General features: G+C 39.9%; 1 protein-coding gene across 1 annotated transcript in view; it reads left to right on the top strand.

The window, feature by feature from the left end:
• DKK2 (dickkopf WNT signaling pathway inhibitor 2) overlaps positions 1 to 18,722 on the top strand; it is a 62,545-nt gene that overhangs the window by 42,480 nt on the left and 1,343 nt on the right. The window contains exons 2-3 of the mRNA XM_044429359.1: positions 15,366 to 15,516; positions 17,486 to 17,626. Of these exons, the coding sequence (XP_044285294.1) occupies positions 15,366 to 15,516; positions 17,486 to 17,626 (292 nt within the window). The remainder of the gene's footprint in view (positions 1 to 15,365; positions 15,517 to 17,485; positions 17,627 to 18,722) is intronic.

Below are 18,722 nucleotides of genomic sequence, written 5' to 3'. Positions count from 1 at the left end.
CCTGTGATAGAGCTAAGGATGAAAAGTGGAAGAAGCAAAGCTCAGTGGTGGAACACATGCTTTGTTCACAAGTGACCACAATCCCTAGCATGTCCAGGTAGATGCACACAAAGCCCACCTAGTTCCTGAAGATTATCTGCTGGTCAGAATAGAGAATACTGAGCAAGATGGACCAATGACCTGACAGCATAAGGCAGCTTCCTATGGGAGATATGTAACAGGATTTAAACTCAGGTTTCATTAGTTCCAGGTTAACACTTCCAACATGAGGGCCACTAAATGCCACAGCAATTCAAAGGTGCCATTTCACTCCAGAAACATGCTTGGTTGGGTTGCATAAGAAGAGAGTTCTGTAGATGAATACCCATCTTGTACAGATTTGGATCATATTTGATGTATGGCCAGAAAACCCCACAATGAATGGGTATACTGTTGAAATTTATGTGACTTTGTCTAAGCCATAATAGTTTCATAATATTTCCATCTTATGACTTCACACCATCATGTTGTGGATCTCCAAGTCATCCTCCCTGGCAGTTGTATCAAACGATACACATTGATGAAGCATAGAAAAGGTTTGGATTCTTATGTCCTGAGTAATTTTGAAGTTCATAGACTAAATTCAACTACTTAAAAATATTCCCATCTTAAAGGGGTTTGTGTGATTACTGGTGATCTATATTACCGACTGTGAAAGCAGACTGAGTGGGAGATGCTGCTTTGAGATTATCCCGGAGAAACAACATTTAGCCTCATGAAAGCTTTCTGCAAATGATAGTTATGCTGAGTGGAAGATTACTGATGCCTTATTTCTAACTTACAAAAGGTGAGATTGATACTGTCATTTTTATCACAGTATGACTAATTTATCACAGTATGACTAATGTGAAATTCAGGCATGTTTGTATGACTTTCACTCCTTGTTTTCTAAGGGTAAATGGGAACTTTGCCTGTCCTGTCCTGTCCTGTGCAGAACAATAAGATGAACTGACTGATTTTACACTTTAGTCCACCTTTACCCAACCTGGTACCCTCTGGATGTGTTAGACTGCAACTCCTATCATCACCAGCCAGCAAAACCATTGGTGGGCACCAGTTTAAGGAAGGCTCCTATAGTGTACTGCAGTATGTGAAGGCTAGGATAACTGCACTGGCATTTTGTTTCATGGCGAAAGCCTTGCACCTCACCTGGCTGTGCTCCTTTAGATAAATTTCATTTATTTTAATTGATTTGTGAGCACTGCTACTTAGTCCTTGTGCTGCTTATAGATGGTCTGTCCCTGCAAATACTGGACACACATAATTCCTTTGGTCCTTTACATTTGTTGCTCTGAAGCAGCTCTGTATTGCCACTGTGAAAGTGGATGTTGGTTCCCATTCAGTGGTGGAACTATCATGTCCTAGAGTAGGAACTATCAGGCTAAAACTCAGGCATTTGGAGTGTGCTCCCTGGAGAGGTATGCCTGGTGCTGAGTTTATATTCTTTTCAGCACCAGGTTAAAACCTTTTTATTTAATTGCTATTCTAAAAATGAATATTTTATCACTGAACAGTCACTCTTTTTGTTTTCAGTTTTTTTTGTCCTCACGTAATCTTTTATTGAATTTGTTATTTATAAAGGTCATTTTATTGTTTTTAATTGTATGTATTGTGAGCCATCCTGAGATGCCAAGGCATGTGGTGACAGCATAAAAAAGTTTTAAGTACATAAATAAATAAATTTGAAAAAATGTTCTGGGATCAATGTATTTTATCATGTTGTAAGCCGCCCCGAGGTTTCGGCAAGGGGCGGCATAGAAATGTTATAATAATAATAATAATAATAATAATAATAATAATAATAATAATGAACAGGAACAGTAAATCAGGCTTATTATGCATGGTTACTGAGGATATTATACTGAGAAGTCCAATTTATGGGTGAACAGCCTGCGACCTTCTAGAAGTTCTTAGATTAAAATTTCCATTAACCCAACCATTGGGACTTGGGGCTCAGCATCTGAAGGGCTACAAGCTGTTTACCCATGAACAATTCCCCATCCTGGTTCTCTTAAGGCCAAATGAACTATCTGGGAAAGCACATAGAGTTTTGCATGGTAGATTTTCCTATTCTCATGAAAGTTTGTGTAGTTCCTATTTGGTTTGGGATTGTAGAGCTCTAGAACTATTTGTATGTGTGCACACTTGAGATTATATTCCTTCTCCAGGGGGTTTAAAAAAGAAAAGTCAGTATTGGACTCAATTGAGATGTTTTCTCCATTTTAAGTTCTTCCCCTGTTCCCCAGATGTGTGTGTAATTTCTCAAAGCCAAACAAAAGCAAGAAAGGTTCAACTCCCCACACCCCCTCCCAATATGTATTGGAGCCACATGAACTTGCAGGAGAGTAGGAAAAGTTTACATGCATGTCTCCACTATGCATGCTTTCCCAAATGTTTTGTTCAACCATCATTGGTGAGGAAGGCTGGAAGGCACCAGAAACATCTGGAAGGCATCAGACTGGGGAAGCTGCTATAATCTTTAGAACAGGGCTGTCCAGTGCAATCCCCAGTGCAAAACCCTTTTTCTTTAATTTTTTTCTGATGTTTAAATATACACACATGGATCTGCATGAAATGCATACAGCTTCCTAGAATCATGCTTATGCTTCAACAGAAGCATACCAATTAGCCAAAGAAGTATCCATTTGTAGGAGGAGTCTATATGCCACCGTTGCAAATATTGAAAGTCTTGTAATATCCTCAATCCATTGCACTATAGGAGGTGAATCTTGATCCTTCCTTTGTAATATCAGTCTTTTAGCTGTCAAAAGGGTGCAGAAGATCCATTTGTAATGACAATTCCTTAATCTCCATGAAGCAGGTATACAATTTAAAAGAGTATGTGTATCAGTGAATATTGAAGATTGTTCAGTTACAAAATGTAGCTGTGAAATAACCTTCCCTTCAAAAAAAAAAGAATAAACAGAAAAATGTTAAACCAAAACATCTGCTTAAAAGAAGCATTAATTGCATAGTACCACTTCAGAAAACCTCTTATTAGAGAAATATGATGACCAAAGGGCATGAAACAAATTGTTTTGCTGAATAAGACACAGTCTAAGATCCATAAATGCAGATGCCAAAGTGTTGATCCATGATAGACATTTTGTGGTGGTAACCATAACAGTTTCTCAAATTCTGAGAAGTGCTCACAGATCCAAGAGTCCATGGGACCTGTTTCTTAGAATGTCTGACTAGGAATGGCGAGACCCAAGTTCAAATCCCCACTTGGACATGAAGGCCAGTGGGTGTCCTTGGGAGAGTCTTTATATTTTATCCATTCATGTTACTGCAAGGATATATGGGTGGGAAGAGACATTCATGTACATTGGAGAAAAGCTAAGAAACCAACTACTATTTTTTTTTTTTTAATAAAGACATACTTGTTTTAGTTTCCCTATGCTTTCTCACTTTCTTTGTAAGTTTTACCTTTTGCAGTTAAATTCCTCTTACTCTGATTTTGTAACTGCACCCCATGTTGCTTTACACCATCACTACCTGTCCATCAAGCATTGCCACTAGATATGATTGTGTGACAACACTCTTCATCAAGTGTACAACTGACCTGGAAAGTATTTTCTGAGTTCTACTTTCAAAGGAGCAGATATAGTGAAAGAATGCTGGAGGCTGTTGTAATGTTGTTGTTTTTTATAATTTTCCCAACTGGTCATCTGTCTGTGGGCAAGCTCACAACATCACAGTATGCTACCCTGCAAAATAACCAATGGTGGGTTGGTATACACTGAATATCCCACAATGTGTCTGATAGATGAATGCTTTCAAGTGGGTACACCAGAAATGCTTCATTGCAAACGATAGACTAGAATGGTACAAATATCACCTATGGCTTGTTGTTGTACCCATTATGGGTTACTGTATTGTATGAGCTCAGACTGATTTTTCCAGGGTGCTTTGTGCACAGACATCTAGTCTTCTCCTGAACAACACACAGATTGTTATACCAACTGTGGGGGGCGGGGATGGGGTGGAGTATGATATTGTGTTATGCTGGACCTGAGCTGGGTGATTTGTGCAGGCTTCCTTAGTTTGTGGTTGGCACATCTGTATGAACAGCAACACTCCTTGTAAAAAGCTACTCTGGTTGATATCCTTGTTTCATAACTCCAGTGGTGATGGTGGTGGTGGGGAGAACATGGAGATCAGTCAAGGAGTTGATAATGAGGACAGCAGAGCATAGCACTTTCATTTGAGTATTCACACAACTGAGTTGGATATGCAGGCATATTTAGCTCTAGTCCTGCTCAGAATATAAGGAAATAAGTCTTAGGAATTGCAATTAGAATTTTATGACTTCACTGATGTTAGGGTGACTTTAAATAGAACAGAATGGATTTATTTTGCCACTTAATATGGAAAATTAATACTGGATATTAATTTCTGATTTGAGTGAGGCAAAATCAGTCTGAAGTAAGCTTGAACACCAATCCAATAAGTCAAGCCAAAGTCAGGTTTTTATAAGGCAGGATAGGTCAAGTTAAGGCAAGTCAGATACTGTCAGGTAGATCATGTCAAAGTTATTCAGGTTCGGTAAATCAAGGTATGACCAGTCAGGTCTTTGTGAACCATTTCATTACTGGCATAGTTACAGCAAGTTCTGGTAAATATAAATCAGAACCCTGGATAGCTCCTAAACTGCTCTGACAGACAAACTGATGTTGTCTCAGCAAAGCATGGGGTAATCTAAAAACTTAAAAGTCTGGTAAGTGCTCACATTTAAGTGACTATGCCATCTGGAAGAGCTGCCTACAATTACCAAAGGGACCATGGCTGATTTTGCAGCCACATTCTCCTGCATGGCAATGAAACTGGTGAGGCTATAGGAGAACCATCCCAGGGCCCTGGAAATGAAGGTAGATCACAGGCTGGGACAGTACATCAGGGACTGCTGAGGATTTTCCTGTTGTGTGGGCTGCCCTGTGAGTGATCAAAATCTCAGTATTCCCTAAGACCATACTGGCAGTCAGACACAGAAGAGTGCTAATTTTCTAGCAAACAATTGCATAAATTAATATCCTTTTGCTTTTTCTATCATTTTTCTCTTCATTGTCCTTTGGAATTAGTTCACAATAACAGATATAGACATCCAAGCAATTATCACACTGCTAATAAGGGTTAGACTAACCACAATTATTTCCATTCAGATACTGTCCACAAAAGACGTATCTTATTTCTCTATACCAAAAACAGGAAATAGCTGCAATTTATCAAGGACACTGTAGCTTTATGAAAGGAATAAATGTCCACTAGAGAGAAAACTGAGATCATCAGACTAATTTTCACGTGTTACTTTTCCTTAATCAACATTTTAACTCCAGTCTCTAGAGGCCCTTAAGAACCACCTGCTTTTCCTTTAATGACACACATTTATTATTCCTTTTAATATAAAAGTTTTAAAATTCCCTTGAATTAACTATTATGTTATATCCAACATAGAAGGTAGGATCCTGTTGTGCCCATGTGCTTGCAGAAGCAGCCACTTCAACAAGGGTGTTTTAGTTGTTCTAAATTATCTGTCAGGATCAGGGCCTGAATAACTGCATTGCAAGTGCTCACAGAACCAGGAGCTCCTTTGTGGGAAGTTACAAGGAGCACCTGTGGAGCAATTACGCAATGCAGCTGGAGACCCTGAAGATCTGCATAAAAGGCTTCCCTGCACTGCTGCTCTTTGCCACAACAGTGTAAGTGTTCTGGTGACTTCTTGTGCTCTGGCCCCTGCTTTGCTATGCCATGCCTTTTCCCAGTTTGTTCCTGCCTTGTTCAAGTCTGTTCCTGCCTTCCTCCAGCCAGCGCCCTTCCTGTCTTTCCTCCAAGTATACCCTGCAGTGACCCAGCCTGCTACAACCCTCACATCAACGTCTTTCCAGTAAACTGACTTTGGAACTGTGCTCTGACTGACACTCTCTCTCTCTCTCTCTCTCTCTCTCTCTGTGTGTGTGCCAAACTCAGTCTGCTTTCATCCATGCCTATGACCCAGACCTGCTGACTTGCCCCAAGCCTCTGGCCCAGAGTGAGCTCCCGCTCAGCTCATGCAAGTGCCATGGACCTGGTGTTCTACCCCTCTTTGCTGCTGCCCGTGGCCCAGCCCTCACAGTATCCTGAAACAAGGAAAAAAGTTTGCTTGAGTCAAGTGAGCCTATTATGTCAAACCTCCGGTGTGCTTATTCAGATTCTGTACTGCTGATTCGTACCCTGATTTTGAAGATGAGGCTGTTTTTGGAGTGGTGTACCCTCCAGCTGCAGTTCAATGTCCTTGGACCCTACAGGCTATGGCAGTTGGAGAGATTAGCCCAAGGGCAGGCAGAGAGACTGATCAGTTCCACCCTGTTGAGGACTTACAACCTGAGGGAGGAGATGTTGGCATGGGAGTTTTTCCACTGGAGAGTCGCCACCTCTTGGGGAGGGAGACTCAGTGGCTCACCATCAACACCAGAGGGAAGCCCAGTTAGGGGCACAACAGGAGGAGCAGAGCCATGCTTGTTTTCACAGTGTGTCTCCTCCAGGGTTGAGGCACACGGTTCATAAGAAGAGCTTTGGGACGTGAATGGTAGGTAGTGTTCAGCACTCAGCTTTGTGTATGCTGAGAGACTCCTGTGTAACAATAAAGACCATTCAGCAAAGAAATGGTGATGAGACTGATATTTCTTGGAGGGAGAAACTTGGATCACAACAGCTTCCACTATGGGGCAGGCTAGCAGAAATCACAACAGGAAGTGTGAATTATTCCAATCTAGAAATTAACATTTCCACACATTTCTGGGGTTAGTTTTACAGGCATGAAAGCCCCATCGCACACGTGGCTGCTCCCACAAGTTCAACAGGAACTCTGGATAGCAGAGTGGCCTAGTTGGATACTTCCCAGTAGCTATTCCTATTCTAATTTTGAGAGACTAACAGCACAGTGCTACATGGCTGCCCATAAAATTCCAAATTCAGAAGATTATGTGTGAGAACTGAGTGCGGGAAGGGCATGGAAGCAAGGACTGTCTCCACACTGCTTTCACCCACAAAACAATGTGGATTGTTTATATAAAGAAATTTGGCTGTTTAACCCTGTTCCCCTTCTCATCTGGATTCAGTGGAAGCCAGTGGTTCCTCTCCTCTCCCCCTTGGCCCCAGAACATCCTTCCAGCACTTGTCCCAGGGATGGTCTTCCCTCTTCAGAGCCTCAGCTGGTGCAGAAAGAACTGCTTTTCCAAGGCTGTAGCAGAAACTCCACCTTTTCCTATGGCCAGACAGCCAGTGTTACTGGCCATAGGCCCACACTCTACAAGAATAAACTAAAGGAGTTTTGTGCAAGGTAAATGTGAATACTGCAGTCTCCGAAAGCTTTGCTCCATGAGTATTTTACAGGTAGTTCACCTCCTTTTAAAATGAATACTGTAACTTGAATAAATTAGGCAAACCAGGCTTATTCATATCTATTTACTTAACCTTACATGACTCTATTTCTGCTCATTAAGAGAAAGACAAAAACCTTGACAGCCACCACTGCAAATCCTGCTCTGTCTTCCTTATGGATTGTAAGGACTGATCTACTTTATTAAGGAACTTCTTTGTATGAGGAGCATACTTCTGTGCCTCTGTCCAACACAGCAGGTTACTTGGGCCCAGGTGGTTTCAACACTTTCGTCACTTGCTCCTTGTTTGAAAAGGAAGTGCTGTGCAGTTGGATTTAATGAGACTTGCTCCCTGCTAACGGGATGTCCCAGTTACGTCAATGTGACTTATTCCCAGGTAGCTCTGTATAGGATTGTAACGAGAGAACCTTTTCTTTTACCAGAACTCTAAATATGCTGTAATACTTTCTCTCCTTGGAATTCATAGTACAAGTTAAGCTGGCTTGGAGGTTATTCTTGCATACAATTCAATAATCTTTTATTTTATACATGTATTGAGACTGAATGAACCTACTCTGAGGCCTCAGGAGATGAAATGACTAAGTCATGTCAGCATGCCTACAGTTTGGTGCTTTCTTCCTTCCTTATTAGCCAAAACATTTTGTCTTCTTCAATGCTGTAACTAGTGCCATTTCAAAAACTAATATTTAGGGTGGATTCCCATGATCCACTTAAAGGTCTATGTCTCTTAATTTCACAAGCTCCATCTAGACATTATAACATTGTAAATGTGAAGGGGACCTGGAGGTACACCTGGCACACAAACCTTCCACTCCCAGCCCTCCCAGGTTGGCAGTTTATCTCCATGATGAGGAATCCTGATTTCACTGGATGACCGTTAGGGGAAATAGTCACTATACAATGGATTCCTCTCCCTGATACCTGAAATTGTCCCAGCTTCAAGTTACCTTAAATAGGGTAGCCCTACAGTTTAAACCACCAGAAATCTTTCAGACAACTCGTATGCCTCAGATATTCTTGCTGGAAGAGTGCAGAGTGGGGAAGAAATGTACCTTCAGTCTGAAAATACTGTTATATGGCTATGCTTTTTTTCACTGAAAGCCACTTATGTTCTTTAAGTATTGCAAACACTGCCTGTGTTAGAGCATGGGAGAGAGGACTACAACATCTGATGGTTCTAAAGTGGAGAGACATGTGAAGCAAAGCCTTTTCAAGGAGTCTCTGTGGAGTCTTTCTCTTATTCTGTGCCACGGCATGTACTTCTTGGAGTGTAGCTTGAGGAATATGTTGTGCCAGCCAAGTCATAAGGCAGCCTGGACATAAAATGCAGAAAGAGCCTCCAAAAATAGTATCTGAAGTTGTGCTTGTAATACCAAGGGCTTTGAATGAACTGTAAGCATACCCAAGGGAAATTATGAAGTCGTAAGGAAAAGCCAGAAGTCCTGGAAGCAAGCAACAGTCAGTCTGTGGTAAAATGAACCGACCCATTTTCCATTTTCAAACACTCGCAATAACAACACTTGGATTTATGGGAAAAGATCTTTGTGGAGCTCAAAAGCTTATATGTTCTGACTAGCAGAAATTGTCACAGAACTGGTTTCCCACCACATCTTTCTCACAAATATCTTTTCCTACATGTTTTATCTTTCCATATATATTTCCAAAGCATTTTTATGCCAAGTGACCCAAGAGAAAAGAAAAATCATCTGGTAGGGATTGGGTCCTCTTGTAAAAAGTGCATTCCAAATTAGAAAGCTAGAAGAAAAAGAAGAGGGGTTTGAATTATTAAACCAAATTTAGTATTAACTTTAATACTATTAAATTAGTAGTATTGAATAAAATTAACATCTTTAATTAATTTTATTAATTTATTATTTATTTACTTTGATAAATTAAATTCAATACTATTAAACTTAGTATTAAATTTAGTTTTGGAATTGCTATTACTAAAATACTGAGGTAAGTTTAGCCAAATGACTGGTAAGAACTAGACTGCCCCTGGTTCAAGAAAAGGTATGGCAGAACAGGGAGGTCAGAAGCGGGTGGTGTGAGTTCACCAACCCACTGGTTCTTCCTCAAGCCACATGAATGGCCAATTAAGTAAATCCAGCATTCCTGCCATCTGGACCACAAACACCATGAACCTACCTGAGGGTGGGGGCAGCCTCTTTGGAGAGGAAGGAAGGAGAAGGATTCAGTTTGGTGCCAGCTCTTTAGATGGGCAAGAAGTAACTCCAGCAATCAGAGGGCTTGCTATCCTTGTTGCTCCTTGTTAGCAAAGTTATCATTACTTCGTATTGCAAAGCCAGGGCAGCTCAGCAAAGGGCTCTATTTTAGAAGCCTTTCTTGTTTTGCTGGAAAGGGGAAAAATGGAGAGATATGGTCATGACACAGCTGTGAGGATCATTCTTGTCCTCTTTCTAAATCTGAAAATATAGCATCACTGCTTTGCCATCTCCACACTGTCATTTTAAGTTTTCATTTCTCACAAATGGACTTGTCACTTTCCCAGTGCCACAGAATGAGGTGGAGGACAAAAGCATCAAGAGTTCTTGTGTGTGTGTGTGCGTGTGTTCATATGTGTGTTGCAGAAGCTGGAATTTTGAACTTCGTTAACTCCCTGTAATTGTTGTAATGGAGATTCAGTCATTTTTTGCACTTGTATAATAGTAATTAATATTACTTGGGTATAAAATACAACAGAGGGGTAGGATGACTAACTGCCCTTTGTTAGCTTAACAATGACAGCAATGAGCATCAGGGTTCTTCTGGCCATGTTGCCTCTGAGAGTCAGAGGGCCTCTCTTACCAATATCAAAGTCTTTGCAAGAGGCATCTTCTGTACTGATATGCTCTATAACAGTGATAGACCTCATGATGTCAAAATGTCAGACAGGTAGAATGAGAACTGGGATACAAGAGGAAAATGCTATGGAACCAGTGGGAAACGTGGGGATAAATGTTACCTCATAGCCATATTTAAAGCCAATTTTCTAATTTGTGGTGAAGGTGCTTTTGATCAGTTTCAATTGCACATTTATTGCTCCAACATTTTAAAGCACTCAATAATTCAATGCCCTCAGCAATTTTTAAGTATATATTTTCATTCATGGAAGTTTGCTGTATTTAGCATTGCAGACTTGTATCCAGAACTGCTTTTATGAGTGGAAAAACAGTTCATCTTATCCAAGGCAGTCCCCCCAACTTTTACCTGTTCCTCTTCCATTGCATTTCACCCCCCCCCCAGTCAAACATCTGGTCCTGACAGCAGGCCAAATATTGGATTTATGAATTTATTGTATTATATAGAGAAGTCCTTTCTCAGTACATTAACACTGTTTAATGTTGGGTATGAGAACCCCACAGAAACAGGCTTCCTCTGACTGCTTTACAGAAAAAAGCAAAGCAAAGGACACATTTGCAGGATTTATAGCTTTCGATGGCTGACTTATCATTTATGGAACAATTTCTTCTGCTGCATGCTAATATCAAGATAATTCATAGGACACAGAAAAAGTGTATATCAGAAATTAATTTATTCCCAATAGTTTGAGACAGCATCAAAGAACAGCTGGTTGTCTTAAATTCAACAGGTTGTTGGATTATAGACTAAACACCCTGTGTGGGTTGAAGGAGAAGATAAGGTCATAAAGTGGCACAAACCAATGAACGTCTGGAATGGAAAGCTGAGGCTGTTTTTCTGACATTACTTTCTGACTTTTTAAAATAATATTTTAGAGGAACTGCAAGCAAACAAAATTAGGCGATTAGTGTTACGTGCTTCATTTTGCACATGTTAAAATACTCTTCTGAGCATCACACTCCCTAGCATTGTTTCCTGCTTTCCTCAAATTAAGAAGTGCCCTGCTGGGATTCTCAAATGCATGATGTTTCTCATGCTAAATGTTCAAGATCAAAGAGCCCCTATCATAAATCTAGATAAACATTTCAGCTTTATCATGTTTTGCCAAAATGTGACTCCTGGGTGGAAGGAAAGATTTATGTGAGAATATTAGAATGCATTTTTATCTACAGGGTATATGCTGGAACTTAACATTAGTAACAGAGAAATCATGTTCTATCTGATAAAATAGGCTTGATATATTTAGTTAAGAATGCAACGTTCTTGCAGTTTGTCATGGAAAATATTTACATCCCTTTTGCGATTTTGTTAATTTATTGGAAGTCTCTGACAAATAATTCTACAGGGGAAAATTCTGAAATTAGAAACATTTATAAAAACTAATTCTCAGTCCCTGCTCTAAACCTCTGCTAAAAATGTTAACATTTATGCGTAACAGAAACATTTTAGAAGCACACATCCAGAGAGCTGGGAGGGTAAAATCTATCTGCACTCATGCTAGCAAAAACTAATATGATATGGAATACTTTGATGAGCCTTGCCTGGTTCAGTTATATATGTACATGTTATTTGTCTGCATGGTTGGAAATACTTTCCACAATCTAATTTTGACACATGAGTTGCAAAGTTTCTAAGGTGACTATTCTTAGCAAGAAAATAGCTGAAGTATTCACATGAGTATTCTCCATGAGTGGATCAGCACCAGTCATATTTAATCAGATCAGGTATAATTTTCAGAAAGGAGCTTCTGATGAACTTTGGACTTTTTAAGGATAGGTGTGCCATAAAAAAGTTGTGGCTTCTGATCATTTCTCCAGATATTAAGTAAAAAATATGAGCTGGTTTCTTGCAGACTTCCTTCTGGTAAATACCAGCGATAAATGGCCTGAGATTTAATCTGAATCAATTTCACCAGTTGAAATGGGCTTCCTTTCACTTTTCTTCCCACAGCAGCTTCTCCAGCCCCCTGATAATAATACAAAGAGAGCTGCGATGAGGAGGTCTCCTAAATCAGATAGTAGGGATTTCCACAAATGGAGTCCTTCCTCTTGAACAAGATCAAGATCCATCACTCTAAATCTTAGTGGGTCGTTTTGGCTCTATTTGGTTTAGTCACTAGGTGGCACTGGAGTTAGTTGTATCTGAATCAGCAGTTTCCTATGTGACATACTTGTTTGAAAGAAACAATAAAAACCATTGCTGTATGTCCTCTAAGCCTTCCCTAACACCATTTAATTCAGAAGTGAAGGTTTGTTTATTGTTGAAAATCTTTAGTGTCTTATGATGTACATATTTGATAGATTTTATTTTAAAACCCAATTCCTTAGCAACAAGCCAGTGTCACAAGTGAGAAAAGCTAAGCCTGAAAGAATGCAAAGATCGATATTCATTAGATGATGTGATTTTATACACAAAACTCCTGCGTAAGCTGATTTTCTTATAATAACTACTAAGCCTGAGAAAACATGGAAGAGTTCTCAGGAGCATAGGCACTGTTGTTGATGATGGTGATACATTTTGTTGATTGGTAATAATAAAAAAAGGGTTCTATAGGATCTGAATCAAACTCTGCTTAAAAACAAACTTTCAGTAGCACCAAAGTATGGCTGTTTGGCAAGTATGGCCAAAAAGATGTTCACAGTGTCAAGATATTTCCAGTTTCTTCCAGCAAGTGCCTTTTCTGAGTGGTGGAGTTCAGACGACAAGGATTAAGCAATATTTTAGAAGCACGTGCAATGAAAGTATTGAAATAAATAATATGAGATGACATAATTTTTTTTCACTTGTGTAAGAGAAAGTTCATTTATAGGCACTGTGATGAGATACGGCAGTATCTAGAAATGGCAACTACCTAGAATCCAGGAGTAGTTTAGGATTTTCAAAGGCTGCCCAGACAATGGCTGTCCTACAGTGCATATGCCATTAAAGTGCACCTATGTGCGTAAGCACAGGTGTATGTGCAAGGGTGATGGCGAAGTGCATTTGACTGGTGGTTAAATTTCACCTTACAACCATATGAAACTAAGCATAAATCACAGAAGGGGTCATTTTTGACCCCAGATGAGGTGACTTGGGGAAGGATTTTAGTTCTGTTTGCTGGAATTTTTATCTTGGACTCTTGACTTTCAGAAGAGACCCTGATGTCCTTCTTTTGTGCCTTGGTTTGGAGCCTTTCCTTAAGGATATGAATTATTTTTATTAGTAAGGATTATTATTAAGGATATAAGTTTTGGGACATTTTGTTACTGCAGGTATGTTTTGGTATCTAGAAAGGAAATAGTAAAGGGCAAGAGGCTGAAAGCTAAGGGCACTTTTACTAGGCATATTCTGACAATATCCTAGAATGATTAGAATGTAGATCTACTTCACTTAATGTGAGCTCAGGGAGGCCAGTTTCTCAACTTGTAGGATGAATATTCCTAATTAAATATCATGGCTTTCCTGTATGAGTACAATAGTAAAAGTAACCCATGGACCTGCAGGCTTGGTTTCCTGCTTAGCATTTTTCCAGTCTTATAAGTGCTGTTGATTGCATTACTTGCTAACCTGTTTCATTTGTGGAAAGGAGGGATATAATTCAAATATTCATTGTCAAACACAACTTAAGACAATATCTTGGACTGGTTCAGCATCATATCTTTGAAAAATGCATATTGCTTGACTTTTATGGTTGTTATTTAGTTCAATGGCTAGGGTCATACATATTTATTTGAAGAAGGGTGAGTTGTCTTCTGCAATAATCAAGGAACTTTTTTTTACCAGAAACATTGCCATTATGCAAGATGGCCCAGCTAAGTTTAAGAATGTATGTAACTTTCTCTTTTAAGGGTGGGTGAATAATTGCATGCTAGGAAAGCAACTTCCATATTTTCTGGATGAAGCACTCCAACTTTGAGCTTTTCAGTCTGGTTTCATTCTGGTTATGCAACTGAGAAGAGTTTAGTGGCTCTAGTAGATGATTTGCAGATGCAGATTTTCAGAAAAGGAATCTGCTATTGATTCTGCTAGAACCCTTACTTCTAGTCATTGAAACAGTCATTGAAACTGCAAACTATAGTTTAAATTATTGTGAGCCGCCCCGAGGCTTCGGCAAATGGGGCAGCATAAAAATGTTTTAATAAATAAATAAATAAATAAAAGTTGGCTTGTTTGAAAGATTTGAGTAAGCAAAGCTAGAAATGGAAGTTTCCCCTCCTTCTGGATCATGGTCATGGAGGGGGAAGGAGGGAGGGGGAAGGAGAAAGGGAAACAAGCTAGTCCAAGATGCTCTGTGACCCATTATCATTATACTAAACTATAGTTTAGCCTTACATTTAAACCAAGTTAATGTCTGAAATGTGATATTTTATCTTTAGGACAATATCTGTCTGAACTTACTAAAACAATTTTACATGTGTATTTATGTCATTTATTTATGCATATAGCCAAGAACTGTCTTCTTGTTTATATATTTCATTCTCTGGGAACAAAAATCTAATGTTCTCTATGTACATATGATTCAAACAAACACAAAATGGCAAAGTGAAGCAAATAGGCTCAAATGTCTGAAATCTGTGCAGTGCATTTCATTTGACAGACATGGGTGAAGGGTAGCATAGCATTTGAGATATCCCACTGGAATATTTGAACTTTAATGAAATTGGTATTTGATCAGTTTGAAAGTAAACATGTCTTGTCATTTGACAACATGCATTCAATCAAGTTATTGAGTTGTCCAAACTCCACTGCTTGAAAGAACCCTGAAGGTCATTAAGAACCTCTGAGGGCACATAATGTCAGCAAGAGAGACAGTGGCTCATCTGGTCCTGCATTGCTTCCTGACCCAATACATAAATGTGTTTCTCTGATAGCCTTTGGATACATGTTGTAATGTCAGTTTAAAGTGTTCCATCAGTCATGACCACAGGGTCAGAAATCCAGACTTCAGATCCCATTCAGTGTTTACCATCTGAAAGCCATTCAAGCTTCACATCTGAAATTACCCTTGGCAGTACTTGAATTGGTTCTTCTGTTTGTTTGATTCATTGTTGGCAAGGCATTTACTAATTATTGCATTGTTTCCTTTTCTCTCCGTAACCCACTCAGGCTTACCCTTGCACCAATGACAAGGAATGTGAAGTTGGGAAATACTGCCACAGTCCCCATCAGGCCACATCTGCATGCATGATTTGTAGGCGGAAGAAGAAGCGTTGCCACAGGGATGGCATGTGCTGTCCCGGAAACCGCTGCAACAACGGTATCTGCCCTGCTCTTCTGCTTCAGTGATGTCTGAGTTGATCCTCAGCCTCGTTTCCTACAACTGACCATTTAAGAGGGAGGGGACTCAAAAATAAAAGGCTTTGAGGACATCAACCAATGCATGGCCAACTGGCTTGTATATAACCCTAAACCATGGTGTGGTTTGTTAAAATCTGACTTTTTATTGTGTCAGAACCCTCCCTTGCAAGCAAACCATGATTTTCTAACCAGTTATAAAACACAAATAGAATCCAGTGTTTTTTGTTTGCTTCTGACTTGTTTGAACTTACCGTGCTGTCTGAACCCAGAAATGTGGCTTATTCCTGGATTGTCTGAGCTGCTGCCCAACCTGAGACAAAGTTTCCCAGAAAGAACAGTCAGAACATGAAATTTCTCTGAAGTGTGTCAAAGTTGGTACAAGAGAAACAAACTAAGAATAAAAATACATGCACATATACAGTTCTATGGGTTCATTCACACATAATGCTTAACCTTGGTTTAATGTTAGTTATGGTTTATTGCTTTAGCCATGAATCATCTTTCAGGTGAGCAAGCAAACAGTGGTATTTTCCCCAACTTTTAGTTTCTTTTTCTCTGCAAACTCTATTTGCTAGACTTCAGAGAACTATCATACACACATCCATATGTGTATACATTTTATATATCCAGAATGAGGGGAGTTGGGAATGAAAGAGACACACTCAGGTCTTACTTGGATCATCAACATTTAACATGTAAAACCATTACTTATGACTTGGAAAACTTAAATCGAGTATTATATGAGCATGCCCAGGTGTTACTCATGTGCAGACATGTTTCTGTGTAGGAGAGATGTCCATATGACACAAAATTGGCAAATGGTGTAATTGTTGTTCCATATAGAATCTGGCACATTAGCGGTTGCTCGTATGCTGACTTCTTCCCTGCAGATGACCATGTTAATGTATGGAAATCTGTAGAAAGGGGCAGGCAGTATGCTGATACCAGAAGGGAGCCAGGAGCATGTGTGGTCCCATCAGTAATCACAAGATGCTGCTTCTGTTCAACAAGTAAGACTTGAAGAGGGCTATGGATATATGTTGTTGCTGTTAATGTTACATCTTCAAACCAGTCCCCCACTCAGATTTGGGTTCCAGTACCCACTCAGCCATGAAGTTCACTGGACGACTTTGGGCCAGTTACCCCCAGCCAACCTACTTCACAGGATTGTTGTTTTGAGGATAAAATGCAGCTACATAGATTAAGCCATAATAGACTTTGTAATTGCTACGATTCAGCACAGAAGCAAAGCAGCAGTATGGAATACAGTAGAGTATGTAAAAACAAAGTTAAAAAGTTAAGCTATTAAAATACAGGGAAAATAAAAGGGTCTTCACCTGGCACTGAAAGGAATACAAAGTAGTCACCAGCCGCACCTCTTCAGGGAGCTCATTCCACAACTGTGGTGCCACCACTGAAAAAGCCCTCCTCCTGGTTGCCACTTCCTTTGGAAGAGGCTCCCTGGGAAGGACCCTTGAAGATGATGTCAGGGTCACGTGGGAGGACACACTATGGGAGCTTCATGGGATGTTCTTCAAATATGTGGGAAGTCTCCAAAACAGTTCAAAACTCATCTTAGCCACGAGTTCATGAGGCTGCCTTGTATGACCGCTCCATATTTCCTCACAGCAATATGAAGATAATAATACCACACCAATTCAGAGCTCACACCTCCTTGGGAGTGCAGTGCACAGTTATCAAGTATAAAATGGTCTAGTAAATGTTATTTTTGAAGGGTACATGTTTTAATAGAAAAAAGGCAGAAATGCTGGGAGTGGAAGGATTTTTTCTGTCTAAACAAGCATAGGATAAGTAAGCAAAAAGCAAATAAATTACTGCTGCTTAGCATCATTCCATGAGAACTGGCCATGTTATTCCAAACCTTTTCTATTTTTCTCCACCCTGACTCATTTGATCCATTTATCTAGGTATCTGTATACCAGTGACTGAGAGCATCCTCACGCCTCACATTCCAGCTCTGGAAGTACCACGCAACAAGAAAAATAATCATTATCCCACCAAGGACTTGGGCTGGCAGAATCTTGGGAAAGGAGTGACACACATAAAAGGTAGGATTGTACTCTTCATAAATAATATTGGGATAGTCTTCTGAAAAAGGAGCATCTTTTGCTGTGGAATGATTCATACTGCCATTAGAGGGTTGTAGCAGGAAAATGTCCATGTCATAGCCCTCCCCCGAGCTCTGGAGCTGACATTGTTGATTTCACTCCTCTCAGGAGAAATGGGAGTGACATAATTAAACAGGGGAGGAGATGCACAAAATCCACAGAGAGAGAGAGAGCGAGCGAGCGAGGGAAATCACCACCCCCATCTTTTTCCTAGTTAGTGCAAGCATGCCTGACTTGTTAAAAAAATCATTTTAGTATAAATGTACACAAAACAAAAAAGCCATAGAAGGAAGAAAAGTAAAGGTAACATGGGTATAACTCCATAACAAAGCTATAACAAAAGCAGGCCAGATGTAAGTATCCATTTGAGAGGGCCATCTATATGCTGTCCATTCAAATATTGAAAGCGTCCTTAGTTCCTCAATCCATTGTGTTACAGGAAGTGAATCTGGTATTGTGATACTAATCTTTTAACTGTCAAATAGTGCAGAAGATCCATTTACATTGATCATGCATTAAGCTCCAAGGAACAAGTAGATAATTTAAAAGAAAGTGTGCATTATGAATGTTAAAGAGTGTTCCAGTGCAAAATGTATCTGTATTGTAACCTCCTCCCCAAAAGAGGCAATTACTCAACATTGGCAAGGCATAACATTAAAGGAAGCATTAGCACCCATTATCTGATTTAGAAAATCCTACTAAAGAGACAATGCAGGTGTGTCTGGATGATATGCTTATAGTCAACAATCCAGGAAACAAGTGCATAACCCCAGTCGGCTGATTTGCGTAGGGTCAGTACAGTCCTGTACCGACTTAGACCAGGTTTGGTTGGGAGGTTGAAATGGAGGGTGGAGGTCTCTATGTATCCCTTCAATCCACCCTTCCCTCTTGCATTCATAGGGTGCATGAGCAACTTGTACCAATCAGGGAATGGACGGGGTAAAAAGTGAGAAGTGTGCATGCAGGATGCTCAGTCTTGCCCAGTATACACTAAGAAGTCTAGGTTTTGAAGTTTGGTGTTCTATACCAGCTTCCT

The sequence above is a fragment of the Varanus komodoensis genome, unplaced genomic scaffold (assembly GCF_004798865.1).
Source record: "Varanus komodoensis strain SLA01 unplaced genomic scaffold, ASM479886v1 scaffold2, whole genome shotgun sequence".
NCBI classification, from domain to species: Eukaryota; Metazoa; Chordata; class Lepidosauria; order Squamata; family Varanidae; genus Varanus; species Varanus komodoensis.
This window is presented reverse-complemented; position numbering and strand designations above follow the sequence as displayed.